General features: G+C 44.2%; 2 protein-coding genes across 3 annotated transcripts in view; one reads left to right on the forward strand and one right to left on the reverse strand.

The window, feature by feature from the left end:
* The window catches only part of LOC143989470 (uncharacterized), a 313,492-nt gene that overhangs the window by 97,010 nt on the left and 195,831 nt on the right, over positions 1–20,651 (forward strand). The gene's annotated exons all lie outside the window — the stretch shown is intronic.
* On the reverse strand, positions 3,083–14,533 carry LOC143989484 (gastrula zinc finger protein XlCGF66.1-like). Its single transcript, XM_077489625.1, has 7 exons — positions 14,470–14,533; positions 7,520–7,634; positions 5,578–5,712; positions 5,368–5,491; positions 5,154–5,251; positions 4,919–5,060; positions 3,083–4,345 (listed from the first exon to the last, which is right to left on the reverse strand). The coding sequence occupies exons 1-7, from the start codon at positions 14,481–14,483 to the stop codon at positions 3,690–3,692; spliced, it is 1,284 nt and encodes a 427-aa protein (XP_077345751.1). The 5' UTR covers positions 14,484–14,533; the 3' UTR covers positions 3,083–3,689.

Consider the following 20,651-nt stretch of genomic DNA (forward strand, 5'->3'; position numbering starts at 1 on the left):
CAAGCTCTATTTAAAACGAGCAAAATCGTTTGCTATATAGGTGGCTATAGCGGTGTATACTGGGTTCTGAGCACGCAGAAAGCACGCACAAGCTCCTACCGCTGACTGCAAGCTCTATTTAGAACGAGCAAGATAGTTTGCTATATAGGTGGATATAGCGGTGTATACTGGGTTCAGAGCACGCACAAGCTCCTACCGCTGACTGCAAGCTCTATTTAAAACGAGCAACATAGTTTGTTATATAGGTGGATATAGCGGTGTATACTGGGTTCAGAGCACGCAGACAGCACGCACAAGCTCCTACCGCTGACTGCAAGCTCTATTTAAAACGAGCAAGATCCTTAACCGTACCCATAAATCCTCAGGGGGTATAGACTCATTCCTAGTCAGGATAGTCACATTTTTTTTATCAAGGGTTGCCGTGAGATAACCTTGGGGACAAGCCCCTTCAAGTCTGACTGGCCCCTATACACATGCTGATACCATTCCCAAAACAGGTTGAGTGACTCTGGACGCATGAATGATAAATCATGTTCATAGGAACCTGCCGGACTGATTAGAGTATAAATACCCTCTGCCTTATATCCCATAGCTAGGATCCTATCCACAAACACTCTCCTGATAGGTGGAATACCTCCTTCTTCCCACCTGAGCTGTACCACATGCCTGCGTTTAATGGAAGAAGGTGCGTTAGATGAAAGTCCCATAACTGGCTCCCTTCCAGCAGCAGTATGGCTTTGTCCTGACACAGCCCTAGCATAGCTCTTACCTGGGGCAAATGGCAGATAATTTCCAGATTTGGGCACATTTACTGGCTGCAAAGGATCCTCTGAATTCAAGTTTGGCAGATTACCCATCACCTGATCCTCCCTCCTCCACTCCAGAACAGCAATCCCACTCACCATACTCCCAGAAGTACCACATTTACCAGCATTCTCATTATCAGGTAAAGTCTTCTGTTTAAAAAAAAAAACACCAGCAGTCTTAGTGTCTATGCAGTGCTCCTGCTCTGCAGTCTTAGTGTCCATGCAGCACTCCTAATCTACAGTCTTAGTGTTCATATGGGACATCTGCACCTTATTCTCACGGCCGGAGCTTTGTCTGGATTCCCGCCATCTCCTCCAGCATTCCTTGTCGATTGCAAGACTCTGTTGGTGGATGCAATCCCTTTCTCTGTAGTAGCAATCACAGGAAAGTCCTCCACACACTGAGAGATTTTAAACAAGCACTCCCTCACCAGCATTTCCTCCATCTGCAGACACTGCCACAATCTTGATCAGACTTAACGATTACTTTTTCTTGACATTCTCCCTTACAGGTCGAGGGACATCTGCCTCGTCTTCATCCAAGGAGTCAGTAGAAAATAGAAGCTTCCTGCCACTTAAGGGAGATTCCATTTCCGCAATGGCCTGCAGAAATCCGCCATTTTATTCAACCTCCTACTGAGGTGACTCAGGTTGGTGGGGAGGAGATACTGACTCAGACACAACAGATTCTGAAAAAGGGGTAGTACTGGGGCCACGTTGTGAAACTGCTTCCTTGCCCTCATCTGTACTGTTGCCGTTGCTCTAGCATTCACCCTCTGGCTGGTACCGGTATGGGCACTTTCCTTCATCTGTCGGAATCTCTCCTCATCCTGATATCTGAATACACCATATCTCTCCTTCAGAGAGGTGACCAATTCCTCCTGCATCATTACTGCATTGTCTTCAACTTGGAGTTTTGGCCCCTTTTGTTCCAGGTCTTACCATGCAGAATTTATTTTTCCTGAATTCAGCCTTCAGGACAGTAAGCTTCCCTTCCTCCTTAGTTATATGGCAACATTTATTCACCACTCTGTCCTGGAAAGCTGGTAAGGACTACCCAATTCATAGGAACAAGTCCAGGATCCATTGCAGCTTGAGAGTGTGGTGTTGACCTCAGTCCCTCTGTAGAGCCCCCGCCTGCTGCATCATGGCTGGGGAAAGGGCTGTAGGAGCCCCCAGGCTTGATGCTTCTTCCAGCTGAGACCGAAGCCAAGTGAGCCACCAGGAGTGTCGGAGCTTCCTGGGCTATCCGTCATCAAGTTGCAGTAGCTTCCGGTTTGCAAAGTTGCAACCTGATCTTCATTTCACATGTTTACACATTTTTACTAGGTGAATGATAGAGCTGCCAAGGACACTACATTTGGTTGCAGTGTTTTGCAGGCTGCTGCATGAGGTTCCTTTCTGTTTTTTTTTTTCAATACTTTGGGACATCCCTGTTCATGAGGATTAATTAAGTTGCTTTGTGTCATGTGATGTGCAATAAAAAAAAAAAATAGGAGTTTTGGTTTACCTGTAACATCCAGTTCTTGTAATACACCTTGGGACACCGGATCCCTCCCCTTTGTGTTGTTGTTTATGGCTCTCTATAAAACTGAATTTCTTCCTATTGGGGATGAGTTATGCTTAGAAGGAGACTCAGGCCGCGTACACACGGGCGGACTGTTCGCCCCCAACTTTGTCCGCTGAACAGTGTTTCAGCGGACAGTCCGCTCGTGTGTGGGCTTCAGCGGACAGTTTCAGCGGACAGTCTGACGAACAAAGTTTTTCGGAATTTCCGTAAGACAGTCTGCTGAAACTTGGTTTTGTCCGCTGAAACTTGGTTTGAGCGGACAGTCCGCTCGTGTGTAGGCTTGTCAAACTAAGTTCCGCGCATGCTCAGAAAGGATTTACACGGCCAAAGATTGCATTGCAGTGTATAGGACGTCGTTTTTCTAGTCCCGTCGTACGTGTCGTTCACGTCATCGCGCACGGTTTCAGCGGACTGTTCGTTCATCGTGTGTGGTCAAGTCCGCTCATGCTAATTTTGAGCGGACTGTTTGTCAAACTGTTTGACGAACAAGGTTGGGCGAACAGTCCGCCCGTGTGTATGCGGCCTTACAGTCTTTTTTTTTGCCAATGTCCAATCACCTGTAGATGGCACATAACCCTGATGGTAACGAAAATTTAAGCTGCTCTGTGTCCTGTGATGTACTCCACGTAATGGGTTTTACAGGTCAGACCAAAATTCTATTTTTTTTTTTGCACACATGTTAAAATGCAGATTTTGAGCCTGAAGATTAGTTAAAACCCCCAATATTTATTTTCTGAATGCAGAGGCCCTGGAGAATAGAATGGTGGTAATTGTGAAGATTTTCCTCATACACACATTTCACCTTAATAACTGTATTTATTTTCTACTTTTTCTATGTTGTGATCTTTGCTACAATACTTTGTTATAATAATGTAACATGTTGTGTATTGTACACAAATTAATAACTACTCCACCTCCACGTCCCAGACAAGTCATCATTTTCCTGACCAATAGGATTTCTACCTTTACCATTTCCTGATTTTTTGACTGCAATTTTGTTAAAAGTAAAAAATAAAATATTGAGCAAAATAAAATAAAAAATTGTGTGTGCCGGTGTAATGATGCAAATCTTTGATTGCTCATATGCAACACTTTTAAAGCCTTTGTAGGTCATCATTTTAGAGTCAACTCTCAATGACCAAACAAAACTTATTGAAGATTCTGCAGCCAGTGATACATATGGGTATCAGATTCATTACAGTAATTCTTGTGATCGTTCACTGTGTATATTGGTCTACACTTGATGGTGTCTTGTGTGAGCACTACATGATTTCTTTTTGCGTTCATCTCTTTATACAAAATATTTCCAATTCTCACAAAGGCAAAATGGTTTCTCCCCTCGAGTGAGACCTCTGATGTTTGATAAGTTCTAATTTTTTTACAAACCATTTCCCACACTCGGGACAGGAATACGGCTTCTCACCTGTGTGCAATCTCTGATGACTATAAAGATTGGATTTGTGGGAAAAGCATTTCCCACACTCAGTACAGGAATACGGCTTCTCCCCTGTGTGAGATCTCTGATGCACTTTCAGAGTGAATTTTTGTGAAAAACATTTTCCGCACTCAGAACAGAAATAAGGCTTTTCCCCCGTGTGAGATCTCTGATGTCTGTAAAGATGGGACGACTTTGAATAACATTTTCCACACTCAGAACAGGAATGTGGCTTCTCACCTGTGTGAGATCTGCTATGCACATTAAGTCCAGATTTAAAATGGAAGCGTTTCCCGCACTCAGGACAGGTAAACCTTTTATCTTTTGGAAGGACGGCACCATCCCTCACAGTCCGAGGGTCCACAAGATAAGAGGAATACGATGGTCCATATACACTGTGTGGTGCCAGATGGAAGTTTGAGGTAGCCAGGTTTTCTCCTAGACTATACTGTGTGATGTCCTCATCTTCTACTTTACAGTCTGGAGACAAAATGAGACAATCCTCTGAGGTTTTCCTGATCTTCCATCCATGTACTAAAATAGAAATAAAAGATTATTACTAGACATAAGCAGATTGGTTCCCCTAAACCAGGACTCAGTCTACATCAGGCAGCTTTGTCTCTGAGGATCTTACAATTCCCCCCTCAAGGTAACTAGTAAATGGGTCCTCTGAATCTTCTATCACTCAGTGGCTTGGGTTTGAGACTATACTGACATATTCCTACACCCAGCACAGTCAGCAAACATCAGAGCAAGAAACCCTCTGAGAATTGTTATGTCAGAGATCTTGCTAGACTGGGGGAAAGTGCTAAAAGACCCAAGGAACATGCCCCAGGTTCCTAGGTCTAGCAATGCCTATCATGAAAATTAACCTTTTTTTGTCTGTTAAACCCCAGAATTTCCATAAATCCAGTCCAGATACATAAATTGTGTCTGCAGCACACAGAAGGAAGATTATCCGAGAGAAATACAGGAATACAGGATGGGGAACACAGCTCAGGAAAGTGACCAGGGGATTACAGGCTGATATCACTCAGTCCTTGCCCTACTCTGGACCAATCAGTGAACAGTATGGGAGGAGGAATGTATTTAGTGTTAATGACCCACCTCTGCTGATCTCTGTAGTTGTGTCCTCCTCTATACACGTCACAGTTATTCCATCCTCCTCCATAGACTGCTGATCATCCATTACATACCTCTCCTCTTCTTCTGCTTTAACCACAACTTTTATATCTATAAGATCTTCACCCTAAACCAGTAAAATAATATCTGTAAAGTATAAATTCATATAAAAAACACACATCTATACAAATCTATGATCTAGATGTTCCGTCCTACCAACCTGATGATGGTGAGGGATGGTGTGATCTTCCTGTGTGGAATCCCGGGAATACAGAGGACGGGGACATCTCTCTGGTGGGTTCCCATTACTGGATCCATCTGTAGGAAACACACACACTGACTGAATACATTGTTTCTATGTGTTTATCAGATGATGGGGGATCTAGGTGGACCCTTCGTACTGCTCTCTCCTTTACAATAAAGTCTCCTCTTACCCGGTGATGTGAGGGGCGGCTGATTGTCCATCATGACGTCCTTGTAGAGATCCTTGTGTCCTTCTAAATACTCCCACTCCTCCATGGAGAAATAGACAGAGACATCCTGACACCTTATAGGAACCTGACACACACAATGATACAGTCACCATCCAGACACATCCCTTGTCTGTTACTGGATAATGTCCCAGAATTCCCAGCACCGCTCACCTCTCCTGTCAGCAGCTCCATCATCTTCTTGGTGACTTCTAGAATATTCTGCATGTTGTGTCTCTCAGGTTTTAGAGAGTCACATGGAGGCACTGTGATGGTCATATTATCACCCGACTTCACAATAGGAAATTTCTGTATTAAGAAACCAATAGGAATATCATGTTAGAATCGCAGAATCCTCCTCACCTCTCCGGTTAGGCCTGTGTTTTATTACTAAAGAAAAGAGTGATGTCATGTGACCTCCCTGTTGTGGAAAGGTTTATTAATGTATGTTGTCAGATGTCTCCCAGTGTCAGTTTTGCTGCAATACGCTCATGCAAGCGTATTCACACATACAGACGTCGGTGGAAGACCATTGGCTGCGGAAACCTTCCCGTGGACACCGCAGATCTGTTTGCTCTTTTAGGGATGTTCGTTTATGCCTCACCAAGAGACTGGCCACCTCATGGCGATTGCATTAACGCTCCTGGCAAACATGTTTGTGTACATGGGAACCATAGCATAACCATACAAAAATGATGGCCCACTGAGCCATGATAGAGTATGGCTTCCATCAGTGGTAGAGGTGGGAATGTGCACACAATCGTGTTCAGAGCCATGTAAGTAGTGTTCAAATTGTGACACACTTTGTGTCTCAACAGGAAGCTGGCCGCATGGCTCTGCACACGTCACTACTGGAAGTCTATTTGAATAGATACATCAGTCTGATTGGTTCTTTTGAAGGAATACAAGTGTCTGATTGGCTGATTCTAAAGCCACCACCTTCTTTTTGTTATTCATGTTTTACACTATAAAAAAAATAAAAGAAAGAGAGAGCAGATGCTGCTAGGGAGGATTTTGATAAGCTCCACGTGATACCACCATCTGTCTGTGTTACTTGGAGGTATACAAGCGCACTTTCCCGGATTATGCAAGAAAGCTATAAGTGTGCTTTTCAGTAGACATGTGCGATTAGTTTCATACGAATTGAAAATTCGTACAAACTTCCGGAAATTCGTACAAATTCGAAATATGAATTTTTATGCATACGAATTCTGTACGCAATAAGAAATGTAGTTTACGAATCTCGGTTCCAAATTCAAAAAGAAAATTTGTAATTGTTGCGAAAAGTTAACGAACCTAGAAGTTAAAACCCCAGGAAGTCAGCACAGCACAGGCATGGTGGGAACCCCTCATAATGATAAAATCATCATAACGAAAATTCATAATTGTTACGAATAGTTAACAAACCTAAACGTTAAAACCTCAGGAAGCCAGCACAGGGATGGTGGGAACCCCTCATAATGGACACAGCGGGTGTACACTCAGACCCTGAAACTCAGCACAGGGATGGTGGGAACCCCTCATAATAAACACACAGCAGACCTGGGAACTCAGCATAAGGACGGTAGGAACCCTATGGGAATTTCTATGCTTACGAATTTTATATACAAAATTTCTTTAACGAATTTCACATCCAAATTAACAGAAACGTGACTGGTGTTTTGTTCACCAATCAAAAGAAGTCAGCACAGCACAGGGATGGTGGGAACCCCTCAATGATAAATTCATCATAAGGAACATTTGTTATTTTTAACGAACCTAAAAAGTTAACGAACCTAAAGGTTAAAAACCCAGGAAGTCAGCACAGGGATGGCAGGGGTCCCTCATAATGATAAATTCATAACGAAAGTTCATGAATCTAACGAAAATTCGTATTTCGTACGAATCCGATACAATACAAATACAAATTAATTTGCGTACGAAACGAAATGGAACGAAACTAATTTATTGACAGCGCACATGTCTACCTTTCAGCACAACCAAATTATTTGCTTATAGGAGAAGTTTATAAATATTCCATAACACTCCCAGAATCCTCCTCACCTCTCCGGTCAGGTCTGTGTTTTATTAATAGAGATAAGAGTGATGTCATGTGACCTCCCAGAATCCTCCTCACCTCTCCGGTCAGCAGGTAGATGATCTCCAGGGTGAGGTTTAGTATCTTCTCAGTCATGTGACTCCGGTCCTCCTCCATCCTCATTGATGTGGTCATGTGATCTATGTGGGTTTCTCTGTAGACAGATAGCGGAAAATTATCTGCACTGTTTTGGTTGTACAATATTGGGATGGGGTTTTAAGGGGATAATAGCCAGGCTGCTTCTAGTGGGAACAAGCAGATTAAGTTAGTTAGGGGTCTATTTATAGAAAAAAATTGTATAGCTATTTCCCCAGGGAATCTGCACATACATTTGTTCTGTGTAAATAGGGCTAACAGACTTTAGTTCTACTATTTTCTACTAAAATACTACACTGGGACCACTATATGGAGCCAAGGAGCATAGGAAATATGCATTTTAAAGGGGTTGTAAAGGTTTGTTTTTTTATTTTCTAAATAGGTTCCTTTAACCACTACAATACCGGGCACTTTCGCCCCCTTCCTTCCCAGCCCAATTTTCAGATTTCAGCGTTCTCGCAATTTCAATGACAATTGCGCGGTCATGCTATGCTATGCTGTAACCAGATTAAATTGTTATCATTTTGTTTGCACAAATAGAGCTTTATTTTGGTGTTACTTATTAACGACTCAGTTTTTAATTTTTTGTGATATAAGCGAAAAAACTGCGGAAATTTGGGAAAAAAACAATATTTTCTTCTTTCTATTTTAAAAGAAATCCAATAAAATCGAATTTTGTCATACATTTAAGCCAAAATGTATTCTGCTACATGTCTTTGGTAAAAAAAATTCCGTTAAGTGTATAATAATTGGTTTGTGTGATCACGGACATATGTACGTAAATGATCATGTACATATGTGTGCAGGTGATCACGGACATATGTGTGCAGATAATCATTGAGACATGTGATTTTAATGGGAAATATGTGGGGGACATGTTTTTATTATTAAGGACATGTGTTTTTATTATTTGGGGACATGTAGGTTTTGGGGACATTGTGTTTATACTGTGTGGTGTGTTGTGTGCTTACACTAGACTGGTGATCAGTGAGTAAAAAGCTGTAAAAAACAGCTCATACTCACTGATCATCAGCCGGCTGCAGCGATCTGTTCTCCTCTCCTCCGCGATGACTTCCGTGTGAGGAGAGGAGGAGCCGATTGCCTAGCAACCAGCTGTTTGTTTACATCACATGATGGCTGTGATTGGACACGGCCGTCATGTGATCAGGAGGGCCAATCACAGAGCCCTCCTGCCGATCCGAGATGTGCAGTGTCCGGGTGACACGGGCGCATCGGGATCACGCCGCTGCGCGGACACACGCGCGCGCGATCCCCCTACTTCTGATGGACGTTCAGGAACATCCACTCATAAGTAGAGAGCTCCCACCCGGCTGTATATGTATATTGGCCGGATGGGAAGTAGTTAAGCTAGTGCATTGTTGGTTCACTTACCTTTTCCTTTGATTTCCCTTCTAAATGTTTTTTTTCTTTGTCTGAATTTCTCACTTCCTGTTTCTCCTCAGTAAACTTCACACCATCATCCGAGCGGCGGTTAGTCAGCCAGAACAGCTTACTGAGGAGGAACAGGAAGTGAGAAATTCAGACAAAGAAAACAAAGAAAAAAAACATTTAGAAGGGAAATCGAAGGAAAAGGTAAGTGAACCAACAATGCACTAGCTTAAAGGAACCTATTTAGAAAATAAAAAACAAACCTTTACAACCCCTTTAAGACCAGTTCATGCAACTTCTTCTTCCTTATGTCCCATTGGCTGCAGGTTCTGTGACGTCATCAAGACCAATTCAGGCAGGTACAACTAAGGGACTTAAATCCAAACTATACGGACAGTTACGTAAAAGAGTTAATACTGGATTGGACCTCCGGAGCAGTGGAGGAGAATCCTGAAGATGGGACCAATGGTTTTGGTCTGGCCCCCCAGCCCCCCCCCTGCAGAAAGTATCTGATATATAGAGCCTACTACACCCCTAAGAGACTGTTCAAGTATGGTAGAAGACCAGATGACAAATGCCCTAGATGCCAGGAAACATACATATGGTATGGAGATGCCCAAAGTTGTTTTGATTTTGGGAGGGGGTGCTTAACACTGTGGGTGAGACATTTGGGATACCTTTGGAGATGGAGGTTGGACTTTGTATACTGGGATACAGGAAGGAACTAGAGGAAGAGTGTCACAGTAGCAATATTAAGATGTTTATTTCAAGCCAGAAAAACCATTGCAATGAGATGGCGCCCCCGGCAGTGAGGGGCTGGATTAGTGTAGTAAATGAGACGATTTGTAAAGAAAGAGCCATTAATATAAAAAGAGGAAGCCTCAAGGAATTTGAGAGGATGTGGAGGCCCTGGCTGGAAAAGATAGGACCCCCCCCTTAGAGGGGAGAGACTATAGTAGGACCGGAGAACCACTTAAAGCAAAGTGTTGAGTGCGGAATCTGCATACCAGACAATTGAGTATAGGTACGCTGTAACATCCTTTTAAATCTAAAATGAGTGAAGTTATGTGAATTGAAAGAAATTGTTGAGTGAAACGATTGATGAATTTATATATACACCGAGACAAATTGATTACTAAGGGAGGGGGGTGGGGAAAGAAGACAGGGAAGGGGATAATGAGTATTGTCATATTAATACAATATCAGAGCAGGAAAATATAAGTGATAAATGCTTTTTCCTTTTTTTCTTGTTTCCCGTTTCTTATGATGATTGTAATGATTAATTTGCTACTGAATTTTTGTACTGGAAAAAATTGAATAAAGAATAAACAGTTAACCACTTCCGGACCGACCGCACTCCGATGTACGTTCCTACATTTGGGGACAGATATGGTTGTTATGGCAGCAGCTAGCTGCCATAACCCCGGTATCTCCATGTTCGGCCGGCGGTCCGGTACAAGATAAAAGTGGTCTCTGCGGTGGATTCGCCGCGAGATCACTTTTATCTATGGCGGGAGAGGGCCCCCCCCCCTCCGCCGCTTACCGGAGCCGTCGGCAGTGGTGGAGGCGATCGCGTCTGTCCCCTGGGCTGACATGGAGACGAGTGAGGGGGAAGATGGCCCGTCTCCATGATACTATAGGGCGGGAGTGACGTCAAAACATCACTTCCGCCCATAGCTCTTAAAGGATAATTTTATTTTTGTTATTTTTTTTAAATGACAAAACATTTTTTTTATTGCATTTTAGTGTAAAGATTATTATTATACACGATTTATATAGCGCAAACAGTTTACGCAGCGCTTTACAATGTATAGGGGGGACAACACAATTACAGTACAGTTCAATACAAAAGGTACAGGAGGGCCCGGCTCATAGAGCTTACATTCTAAAGGGAGGGGGTGGTGGTACAAAAGGTAATGGCTGCAGAGAATGATTTGATGGGGGTGGATCTGATTTGATGTGAGGTCTTTTTGACCCCAAATCTCATATTTAAGAGAACCTGTCGTGCTTTTTTTCTATTACAAGGGATGTTTACATTCCTTGTAATAGGAATAAAAGTGACAGATTTTTTTTTTTAAACAGTGTAAAAATAAAAATTAAAAGGCAAAATAAATAAGAAAAAAAAAATATTTAAACGCGCCCCGTCCCGCCGAGCTCACGTGCAGAAGCGAACGCATACGTCAGTAGCGCGAGCATATGAAAACGGTGTTCAAACCACACATGTGAGGTATCGCCGCAATCGGTAGAGTGAGAGCAATAATTCTAGCCCTAGACCTCCTCTGTAATGCAAAACATGCAACCGGCAGAATTTTTTAAATGTCGCATATTGAGATTTTTAAGGGTAAAAGTTTGTCGCCATTCCACGAGTGGATACAATTTTGAAGCGTGACATGTTGGGTATCAATTTACTTGGCGTAACATCATCTTTCACAATATAAAAAATTGGGCTAACTTTACTGTTGTCTTATTTTCTAATTTAAAAAAAGTGTATTTTTTCACAAAAAAGTGTGCTTGTAAGACCGCTGCGCAAATAGGGTGCGACAGAAAGTATTGCAACAATCTCCATTTTATTCTCTAGGATGTTAGGGGAAAAAAATGTATAATGTTTGGGGGTTCTAAGTAATTTTCTAGCCCAAAAAAATGTTTTTAACTTGTAAACCACAAATCTAAAAAAGAGGCCTGGTCTTAACAAAAAATAAAAACAATTCAGAGCCCATAGCCCTTCCTTGGACAGGACGACTCTGGGGTACAGTCAATTTCTGGAGTATAGGGGAGTAGAACAGAGTGTTGACAGCAAGGAGAGCAGAGGATCAGGTAAGTTAAAGTGCTTTTTCTGATCCCCTACACATGACCGAGCATTTAACCTTTGGAGTGGGGCTTCCCCCATTATGCAAGGGTTAAATGCTCATTAAAGAGGAAGTAAACCCTGATGGGTTTTACTTCCTCTTTGTTTCCCTGCAAGGGTAAAGCATAATGGGCTACTATGCATCGCATAGTAGCCCATTATGTGTCACTTACCTAACACAGAAGCCAGCGATGTCACCGCTATCCCCTCTTCCACGAAGCATCCATCTTCCTTCCTGGTATCGTGGCTGCGCTGTGATTGGCCTGAACCATGAAGACGTCACTCCTGCGCATGCGCGCAGTAGCCGCTACTAACGGCACAATCGCCGTTAGCAACGGCACGCTCAGTGCGCCTGCGCGCCGCTGTCTACAGTGCATGCGGTGCCTGTCTTTTGCAAATATCTCCTAAACTGTGTAGGTTTTGGAGATATTTCTTGCACCTACAGGTAAAACTTAATCTAGGCTTACCTGTAGGTCAAAGTGGTCTGTAATGCCGCGTACACACGACCAGACTTTTCGATGCACTAGGTCCGACAGAATGAATCCGTCGCAAATTACGATTGTGTATGGGCTCCAGCTGACTTTTTTTCCCCCAAAAGTCAGACGGACCTAGAAAAAAAAAAAAACATGTTTCAAATCTTTCAGACGGACTCGAGTCTGGATGAAAAATCAGTTCGTCTGTATGCTAGTCCGAAGGATGAAAACCGACACTAGGGCAGCTATTGGCTACTGGCTACAAACTTCCTTATTCTAGTCCAGTCGTACGTCATCACGTTCGAATCCTTCAGACTTTGGTGTGATTGTGTGTGTCCAAGTCCGTTCATCTGGAAAGTCCGTCGGAACTCCACCAAAAGTCCGTCGGACCTAGTCCGTCGAAAAAGTCCGGTCGTGTGTGTACGCGCCATAAGGGTTTACAACCACCTTAAAGAGGGAGTCCCTTGAAAAAAAAGCTACAAATACTGCAGCTGCTGACTTTTAAAACAAGGACACTCACCTGTCTCAGGGTCCAGTGATGTCGGCACCTGAGGCCGAAGCTTCCCCCGGTCCTCGGATGCTGCCATCGCCATCTTCGGTATGGGAATCAGGAAATTAAGCCTTGCGGCTTCACTTCCCGGTTCCCTACTGGGCATGCGCGAGCCGCGCAGCGCAATGACAATGATCCGCGCTGTCCCTGGGACCCGTGTGTGTCCCAGCAGACAGCGTGGCGGGAAGAGGCGTAGACTCCCGCGGGAGTCTATGCCCGGAAGTGGGCGCAAATACCTGTCTTAGACCAGTATCTGCAACCCCTCCCCCCCCCCGAAAGGTGCCAAATGTGACACCGGAGGGGGGTCCGAAAAGCAGAGGTTCAATTTTTGTGAACCTCCGCTTTAAAGTGGTTGTAAACCCTTACAAACCACTTTGACCTACAGGTAAGCCTAGATTAAGGCTTACCTGTAGGTCCAAGAAATATCTCCTAAACCTATATGGTTTAGGAGATATTTGCCCTAAAACAGGCACCGCTGTCTACGGCGCATGCGCCATAGACAGCGGCGCGCAGGCGCACTGGGCGCTGCATTTTCAACGACGGAGCTGCCGCGCGTGTCGGCTCCCGTGCGTATGCGCGGGAGTGACGTCATCGCGGCTTCGCCGAATGACAGCGGCGGAGCTGTGAGACCCCACCAAGAACATGGATGCGGCCGACTACAGGGGACAGCGGCGACTTCGCTGGCTCCTGTGTCAGGTAAGTGACATATAATGCATTATGCTTTACCTTTGCAGGGAATGAAAGAGGAAGTAAACTCATCAGGGTTTACTTCCTCTTTAAGGTCTCAGTCATTTTTCCTTTTCCCAGAGATGGGCTTTTAAAAAAGAAAACATTTTTACGCACAAGGTAAAAATCAGCATTTTTTTTTTTTGCTAATAAAATACTTAGCTCTCCTACACACAATTATGTCAACCCTTAAAATGCGTGTCCCCATGAAACAGCGACTAAATTCGGCATCAAACTAAGTTCAGTAATATGGTGCAAAGACAACGCTTTAAAAACTGTTACAGGCCATCAACTTAAGAGATAACAGCCCAAGAATTATTGCTTTCCCTCTGGAGTGCACTGCAGTGCTTAATATGTGTGGCATAATAATCTTTTGCACGTGCATAGATGCATGCATTTATGTTCGTATGTATGAAAGGGTTTATTATTTGTCCTGAAAATATGGATGTCGGTGCAAATAAAAATAAAAAAGTATCAAGGACAATCAATTGTTTCTGTCTCAAGTGCACTAATACTGCTACAATCACCTTACGAGACGGCTAAGGTGAAAAGGTGACAAATCTTCAAAACGTTCCGACCCCGTAAGTGGGGGAATGTTCTGCCCCTGAAGGGGTTAATCTAGGTTTCCACACTATATATGTGTGTATCATCATCTGCTGGAGATAAAAGACGTCACAGTGACTATGGAGGAAGAGGACGGAACATGACGGGGGTGATTACTGGGTGTAAATATGATCTTATTATCGGATCCTGTCTAAATTGGCCCTACTATGTGTATGTATAAATGTGAGTTAGGGACCTTAGATTGTAAGCTCCTTGAGGGCAGGGACTGATGTGAATCTATAATATATATGTAAAGCGCTTCAAAAATTGACTGTGCTATATAAGTACCTATAATAAATAACAATACCTTCTCTGCTGCATCTTCCAGCAATGTCTCCTCTCTACTTCCTCCCGGCTCACCTCTCACCCGGAAATTCCTGTCTGTACCTCACACAACTTCCTATCTGTAGCTAACATCACTTCCTGTCTACCATAGAGACTTCCTTTCTTGGTTAAAGTGAGATCACCATCTTGTGGAGCTCGGAGGAACTGCCGTCCCAAGAAACATCTCGTAGTGTGAACACGGCCTTGTGCTGTGTGTGTATGTACTGTAAATCCTTATAGATGAGGTCTAGGGTTGCCACCTCGTCCCTTTAAACCCGAACACATATGAATTACACATGTTCTGAGGCTAATTTAATTCAGATGAGGCACCAAGTCTGTATAATTACCATCTTAATCAGCCACAGAACCTGTGTAATCATTATGTGTTTGGTTTTAAAGGGATGAGGTGACAACTATAATGAGGTCATCTCCACTCCCACCAAGGGCGATAGCGATATATTACTGCCTAGTCCAGCCTTTCTCAGCCAGGGTTCCGCCAAAGGTTTCTAGGGATTCCTTGAGCAATAACAAGTTTTTGGCTCTCAGTAACAACTGGCATCAGTGATCTGTAAGGGGGGGGGGGGCTGGGAAGTCTTTTCACTGATGGTGATGTAATAATGAACTTCTCCTACTGACCACTGATATGAGGAGGTCCTTCTTCCATTGGTCACCAATATAAGGGACCAATATACTGATCACTAATATAACGGGTCCTTCTCCTATTGGCCAATGTGATGATAATAAAGACTGGGTAACCCGAAAACTGAACCAGGAACACAGAGATTCCCTTTACTCTGTGAATATCCTTTGGATGTCCTGGGTTAGAGCAACACTGGAGCTGAAAACCACTGAAGGCAGCATGAGAGAGGTTTTAAAAGCTTTGGTTTAGAGCAGGGTTTCTCAATTCCAGTCCTGAAGGCGCACCAACAGGTCATGTGTCCAGGCTTTCTATTATTTTGCAAAGGTGATTTGGTCAGTTTCACTGCCTTAGTAATTACCACAGCCGTTTCATCTGAGGGAAATCCTAAATACATGACCTGTTGATGCACCTTGAGGACTGGAATTGAGAAACACTGGTTTAGAGCATTGCAGCCCAGCAGCAAACCTCTGTGAATGCTAACCACCACTATGAGGAAGCTGAGGCTCATTAGCAAGAGGCCATATAGGTGCAGCAAGAGGTTCAACAACAGGCCACTGTGGAAGCAAACCCCCACCATGCGTTAACCATGGTTCTCTTGATATAGGTTCAGCAGGCCCAGGCAGCATAGCTGGAGGTTCAAAAGAAATCTGTACAGGCTCAGTTGGACACGCTACAGATCAGCTGAAGAAATGTGTTGCACCTAACAGCTCAGGGACAGTGAGGGTCAGCCACTATCTTCAAAAGCTAACAGAGAGGGAGGGGTGTTCCCAAGACCAGTGGGCTAGCCTTCTCACCTTTTTCTTACTAAGGATTCACAAAAAAATATTTTGTCCTATCATCTGCTGATGTCAAGAACTATGAATAACTATAGATCCTGGCCCACCTTGGGGTGACTACAGCTGTAAGGGCTCAAAGGGTACACCTCTGGAAGTACAGCCCAGACTGCCCATCCAGATACCACAAGAAATGTCTGCAGCCTGAGGCATTGTCTGGTTCTCAGATGGTGGAGCCGGTCATATTGGGCTGGTACCTGTGGTCTCTGCCAAAAATAATCAACAAACCTGGGCACCAGCACTCAGGAGAGCCAGGGAGTGATTTGACTGAGGGGTGGAATGGGCCCCATAACTAAGACTCTGCATGTAGTATGCAGACATGTGGACTCTAGAGAGTACCCATTGGTAACAATAGCAATAACCACGTCATTTAGTACAGTTATCCAGGAGGTTGGGGTGGTAACCAGCTTGATTCATGATATCATAGTGGAGCAGGGCTGTCCTCTCTATGTGAAACTATAGGACTATGTGAGCTTAGGACTTCCTGAACAATGTGACCTTTTGGATCCCCCTTGAAGGGAAGGACAATATGACTTTAGAGGATACTGATGATGTTGCACCTGTGGTAGATGGTCTACAGCCCAAAGACGCCTCTTGAAGGGGAATCTCCTCCTATGCAGGTCATGGTTGGAGAGGATGTAGAATAAAAAAATCTCCCCCAATGCAAGCTATTTCCTAGAAGGGTAATTGAGAGGGTACCTCTAATGCAGTGCATCCTGGCAGTGTCACGGTGTGCTTTTGGTGCCGCTTAAATAAGGGACCTCATGTTAAAAAATGCCAGAGAGTAACTCAAAGTGATTCATGGGGTATCATAACTGTTTGAGGCTAAAATAAAGTTTCCCCATATTGTGGATTCCTCACACTGAGGGGTGGAATGGGCCCCATAACTAAGAAGCTGCATGTAGTATGAAGACATGGGGACACTAGAGAGTACCCATTGGTAACAATAGCAATAACCACGTCATGTGGTACAGTTATCCAGGAGGTTGGGGTGGTACCCAGCTTGATTCATGATCTCATCGTGGGGCAGGGCTGTCCTCTCTATGTGAAACTATTGGACTATGTGAGCTTAGGACCTCCTGAATAATGTGACCTTTTGGATCCCCCCTTGAAGGGCAGGATAATATGACTTTAGAGAATACTGATGACGTTGCACCTGTGGTAGATGGTCTACAGCCCAAGGAGGTTTCTTGAAGGGGAATCTCCTCCTATGCAGGTCATGGTTGGAGAGGATGTAGAATAAAAAAATCTCCCCCAATGCAAGCTATTTCCTAGAAGGGTAATTGAGAGGGTACCTCTAATGCAGTGCATCCTGGCAGTGTCACGGTGTGCTTTTGGTGCCGCTTAAATAAGGGACCTCATGTTAAAAAATGCCAGAGAGTAACTCAAAGTGATTCATGGGGTATCATAACTGTTTGAGGCTAAAATAAAGTTTCCCCATATTGTGGATTCCTCACACTGAGGGGTGGAATGGGCCCCATAACTAAGAAGCTGCATGTAGTATGAAGACATGGGGACACTAGAGAGTACCCATTGGTAACAATAGCAATAACCACGTCATGTGGTACAGTTATCCAGGAGGTTGGGGGTGGTACCCAGCTTGATTCATGATCTCATAGTGGGGCAGGGCTGTCCTCTCTATGTGAAACTATTGGACTATGTGAGCTTAGGACCTCCTGAATAATGTGACCTTTTGGATCCCCCCTTGAAGGGCAGGATAATATGACTTTAGAAAATACTGATGACGTTGCACCTGTGGTAGATGGTCTACAGCCCAAGGAGGTTTCTTGACGGGGAATCTCCTGCTATGCAGGTCATGGTTGGAGAGGAAATCTTCCCCAATACAAGCTATTTCCTAGAAGGGTAATTGAGAGGGTACCTCTAATGCAGTGCATCCTGGCAGTGTCAAGGTGTGCTTTTGGCGCAGCCCAAATAAGGGACCCCATGTTAAAAAATGCCAGAGAGTAACTCAAAGTGATTCATGAGGTATCATAACTGCTTGAGGCTGAAAGAAAGTTTCCCCACATTGTGGATTATTCAGTGATTTGCTATCTGGGATGAACTGGTCAACCAGTTCCGGATCCCCCAGCCTTTCAGGTGCAAGAAAATTGATTTGGCACACATTGGGAGGTCACCTGAGGGCTGAGAAAACAGAGGCATAGATAATAGACAAGGTATACTGGCTGGTGTTGAAGTGAGAAGGTATTGTGGTTCATGTCCCACCTGCCAACTAACTGCTACAGTGTAACATTTTAAGAAGCCTTTGGTGCCTCTGCCTGTTATAAAAGTACCATTTGAAAAAATTGCAATGGATCTGGTGGGCCCATTGTTGAAATTGGCTTGGGTAAACCAATATATCCTGGAGGTACTCAATTATGCAACAAGGTATCCAGAAGCAGTCCCACTATGGAAAGCCCCCTCCATAGTGAGACCTGTTTAACATGTTCTCCAGGACTGGGTTCTCTATAGAGATCTTGAATGCCCAAGGCACACCATTCAGGTCAAAGGTGATGGCAGACCTATTCAAGCTTTTCCAGATTAAACAAGTGTGTGTCTATCACCCGCAGACAGATGGGCTGGTTGAAAAGTGCAATCAGAATCTAATTTCTATGCTCAAGAGGTTGGTGCATAAAGATGGAAACAATTCAGGCTGCATACTCCCAACACTTATGTTTTCCATCAGAGAGGTACCTCAAGAATCCACCAGATTTTTCCCGTTTGAATTTTGTACAGGCTGAGACCTCATTGGTTGCTTAACCAAGAAACCTGGGAAAGTAAATCTACTCCACATAAAACAGTGGTTGAACATATCACACAAATTAAAGAGAGTGGCCTAAGATGATGCCTCTGGTAAAGGAACATTTATAGAAGTGTTGCACCCTCTAGTGTGTGCTACTAGAGCGAGAGTAGGCAAACTATACTCTGACTCGTGCTTAGCCCATGAGTCCGTAATTGGGTCAAGATTATTAGAGGTTAGGCTGGATGACACATACAGACAGCCCTTTGGTACCTCTCCCGGGATCTGGAATGTTGGAGAACATTCTAGATCAGTGATGGCGAACCTTGGCACCCCAGATGTTTTGGAACTACGTTTCCCATGATGCTCAAGCACTCTGCAGTGTGGTTGAGCATTATGGGAAATCTAGTTCCAAAACATCTGGGGTGCCAAGGTTCGCCATCACTGTTCTAGATACTCGTGGGAGTAGGGGCTGTTCTGAATATTTGAAGGTCCTTAGCCAATCCCCAGGAGTAGGCCTAGCAGAGAAGTAAGGAGCCCATAAATAGGCTTTTTTTTTTTTTAAGTCATCTTGCATCTTTTCTGTTGTTTTCAAGCTGGGCCTCCATCCTACCTCACCGAGGCGAGTACGTCATTTCTACGTTTGCATCTGCCCCTCCTCCTTTCCTCCACTGCCTTCTGGGACACACACAGGTCAACTTCAGAAAGCACAGAGCGACTCCCGCATGCACAGTAGGAAACCGGCTGTGAAGCCTGAAGGCTTCATTGCTGGTTTCCCTTACTTGCAATGCCGGCGCCTGGACCGGAAGCCGATGGATGAATCGGCTTTGGGTGCTGACATCACCGGATCCCTGGACAGGTAAGTGTGCTTATATTAAAAGTAAGAAGGTACAGTATTTGTAGCTGCTGACTTTAAAAAAAAAAAAATTTCAGGCTGGAACTCCTCCAACCTTGCCATGGGAAGCCTCCAGTGTGTCAGTCGGGTAGACTGGGAAGAAGAAGAATCCAGGTAGCCTGGTGAAGCGGCAGTCAGGTGAGCTAGCATTTCTGCAGGAATTAGAACTGAGACCCGTGTCTAAAGGGAAGCAGAAGGTGATGCAGGATGCAGCTCACCCCACATGTGCTATTTTCTACAGGGACTGAAAGTTCCTAGCCTGTAATGGACTGTTGCTGAGCTAATGAGAGACTGAAGCCCCATACACACTATCAGTTTTTCTGCTGAGTTTTTCCTTCAGGTTTACCAAAACCATGTAGTGTAAGGGCCTGCTTTGACCCAAGCCCAGTCCAGGAACAGGAGGAGGAGGATTTCTTGGACCAAAAATTGGTTGCTTTATTAATCGTGACCAATTATGTCATATGCCTTTGCTGCGGGAGCTCCAGGAGAATAATCTAGATGTTTGTCGGAATTATCTCCGGGTGACGGACACCTGCTTTCACCAACTCTTGGCATTGTTGACCCCCTATATTAAGAAGCAGGACACATGCATGAGGCTTTTATTTTTTGGTTGAAAAATAATGATTTGCCTGTCATCACACATTTCCCATTGGAAAATCTGATCGTGTGTACGAGGCTATAGCCTTAGACCTTTCAAATGCCACCCACTCCTCCTCAATAAACTCCACTCCCTTTCCCTCCATAACTCTGCTCTTTCCTGGTTCTCCTCTTACCTATTTCAACACACCTTCAGTGTCACCTACAACTCTTATCTCCTCTGCCCCTCTTCCACTTTCTGGTTTGGTAACCCAAGGCCCCATCCATGGGCCCCTCCTATTCTCTCTCTATACCTCTTCCCTGAGCCAGTTGATAACTTCACGTGCCTTCCAATACCAGCTCTATACTGACGACACCCAGATCTATCTCTACACTCCCCAGCTCACCCCCTCGATCTCCTCATGCATCACAAATTTACTGAGTGACATTTCAGGATGGATGTCACACCACTTCCTCAAGCGCA

This window comes from Lithobates pipiens, unplaced genomic scaffold (assembly GCF_037356315.1).
Source record: "Lithobates pipiens isolate NorthernLeopardFrog02 unplaced genomic scaffold, aLitPip1_a1.2 Scaffold_18, whole genome shotgun sequence".
In the NCBI taxonomy this organism is placed as follows: Eukaryota; Metazoa; Chordata; class Amphibia; order Anura; family Ranidae; genus Lithobates; species Lithobates pipiens.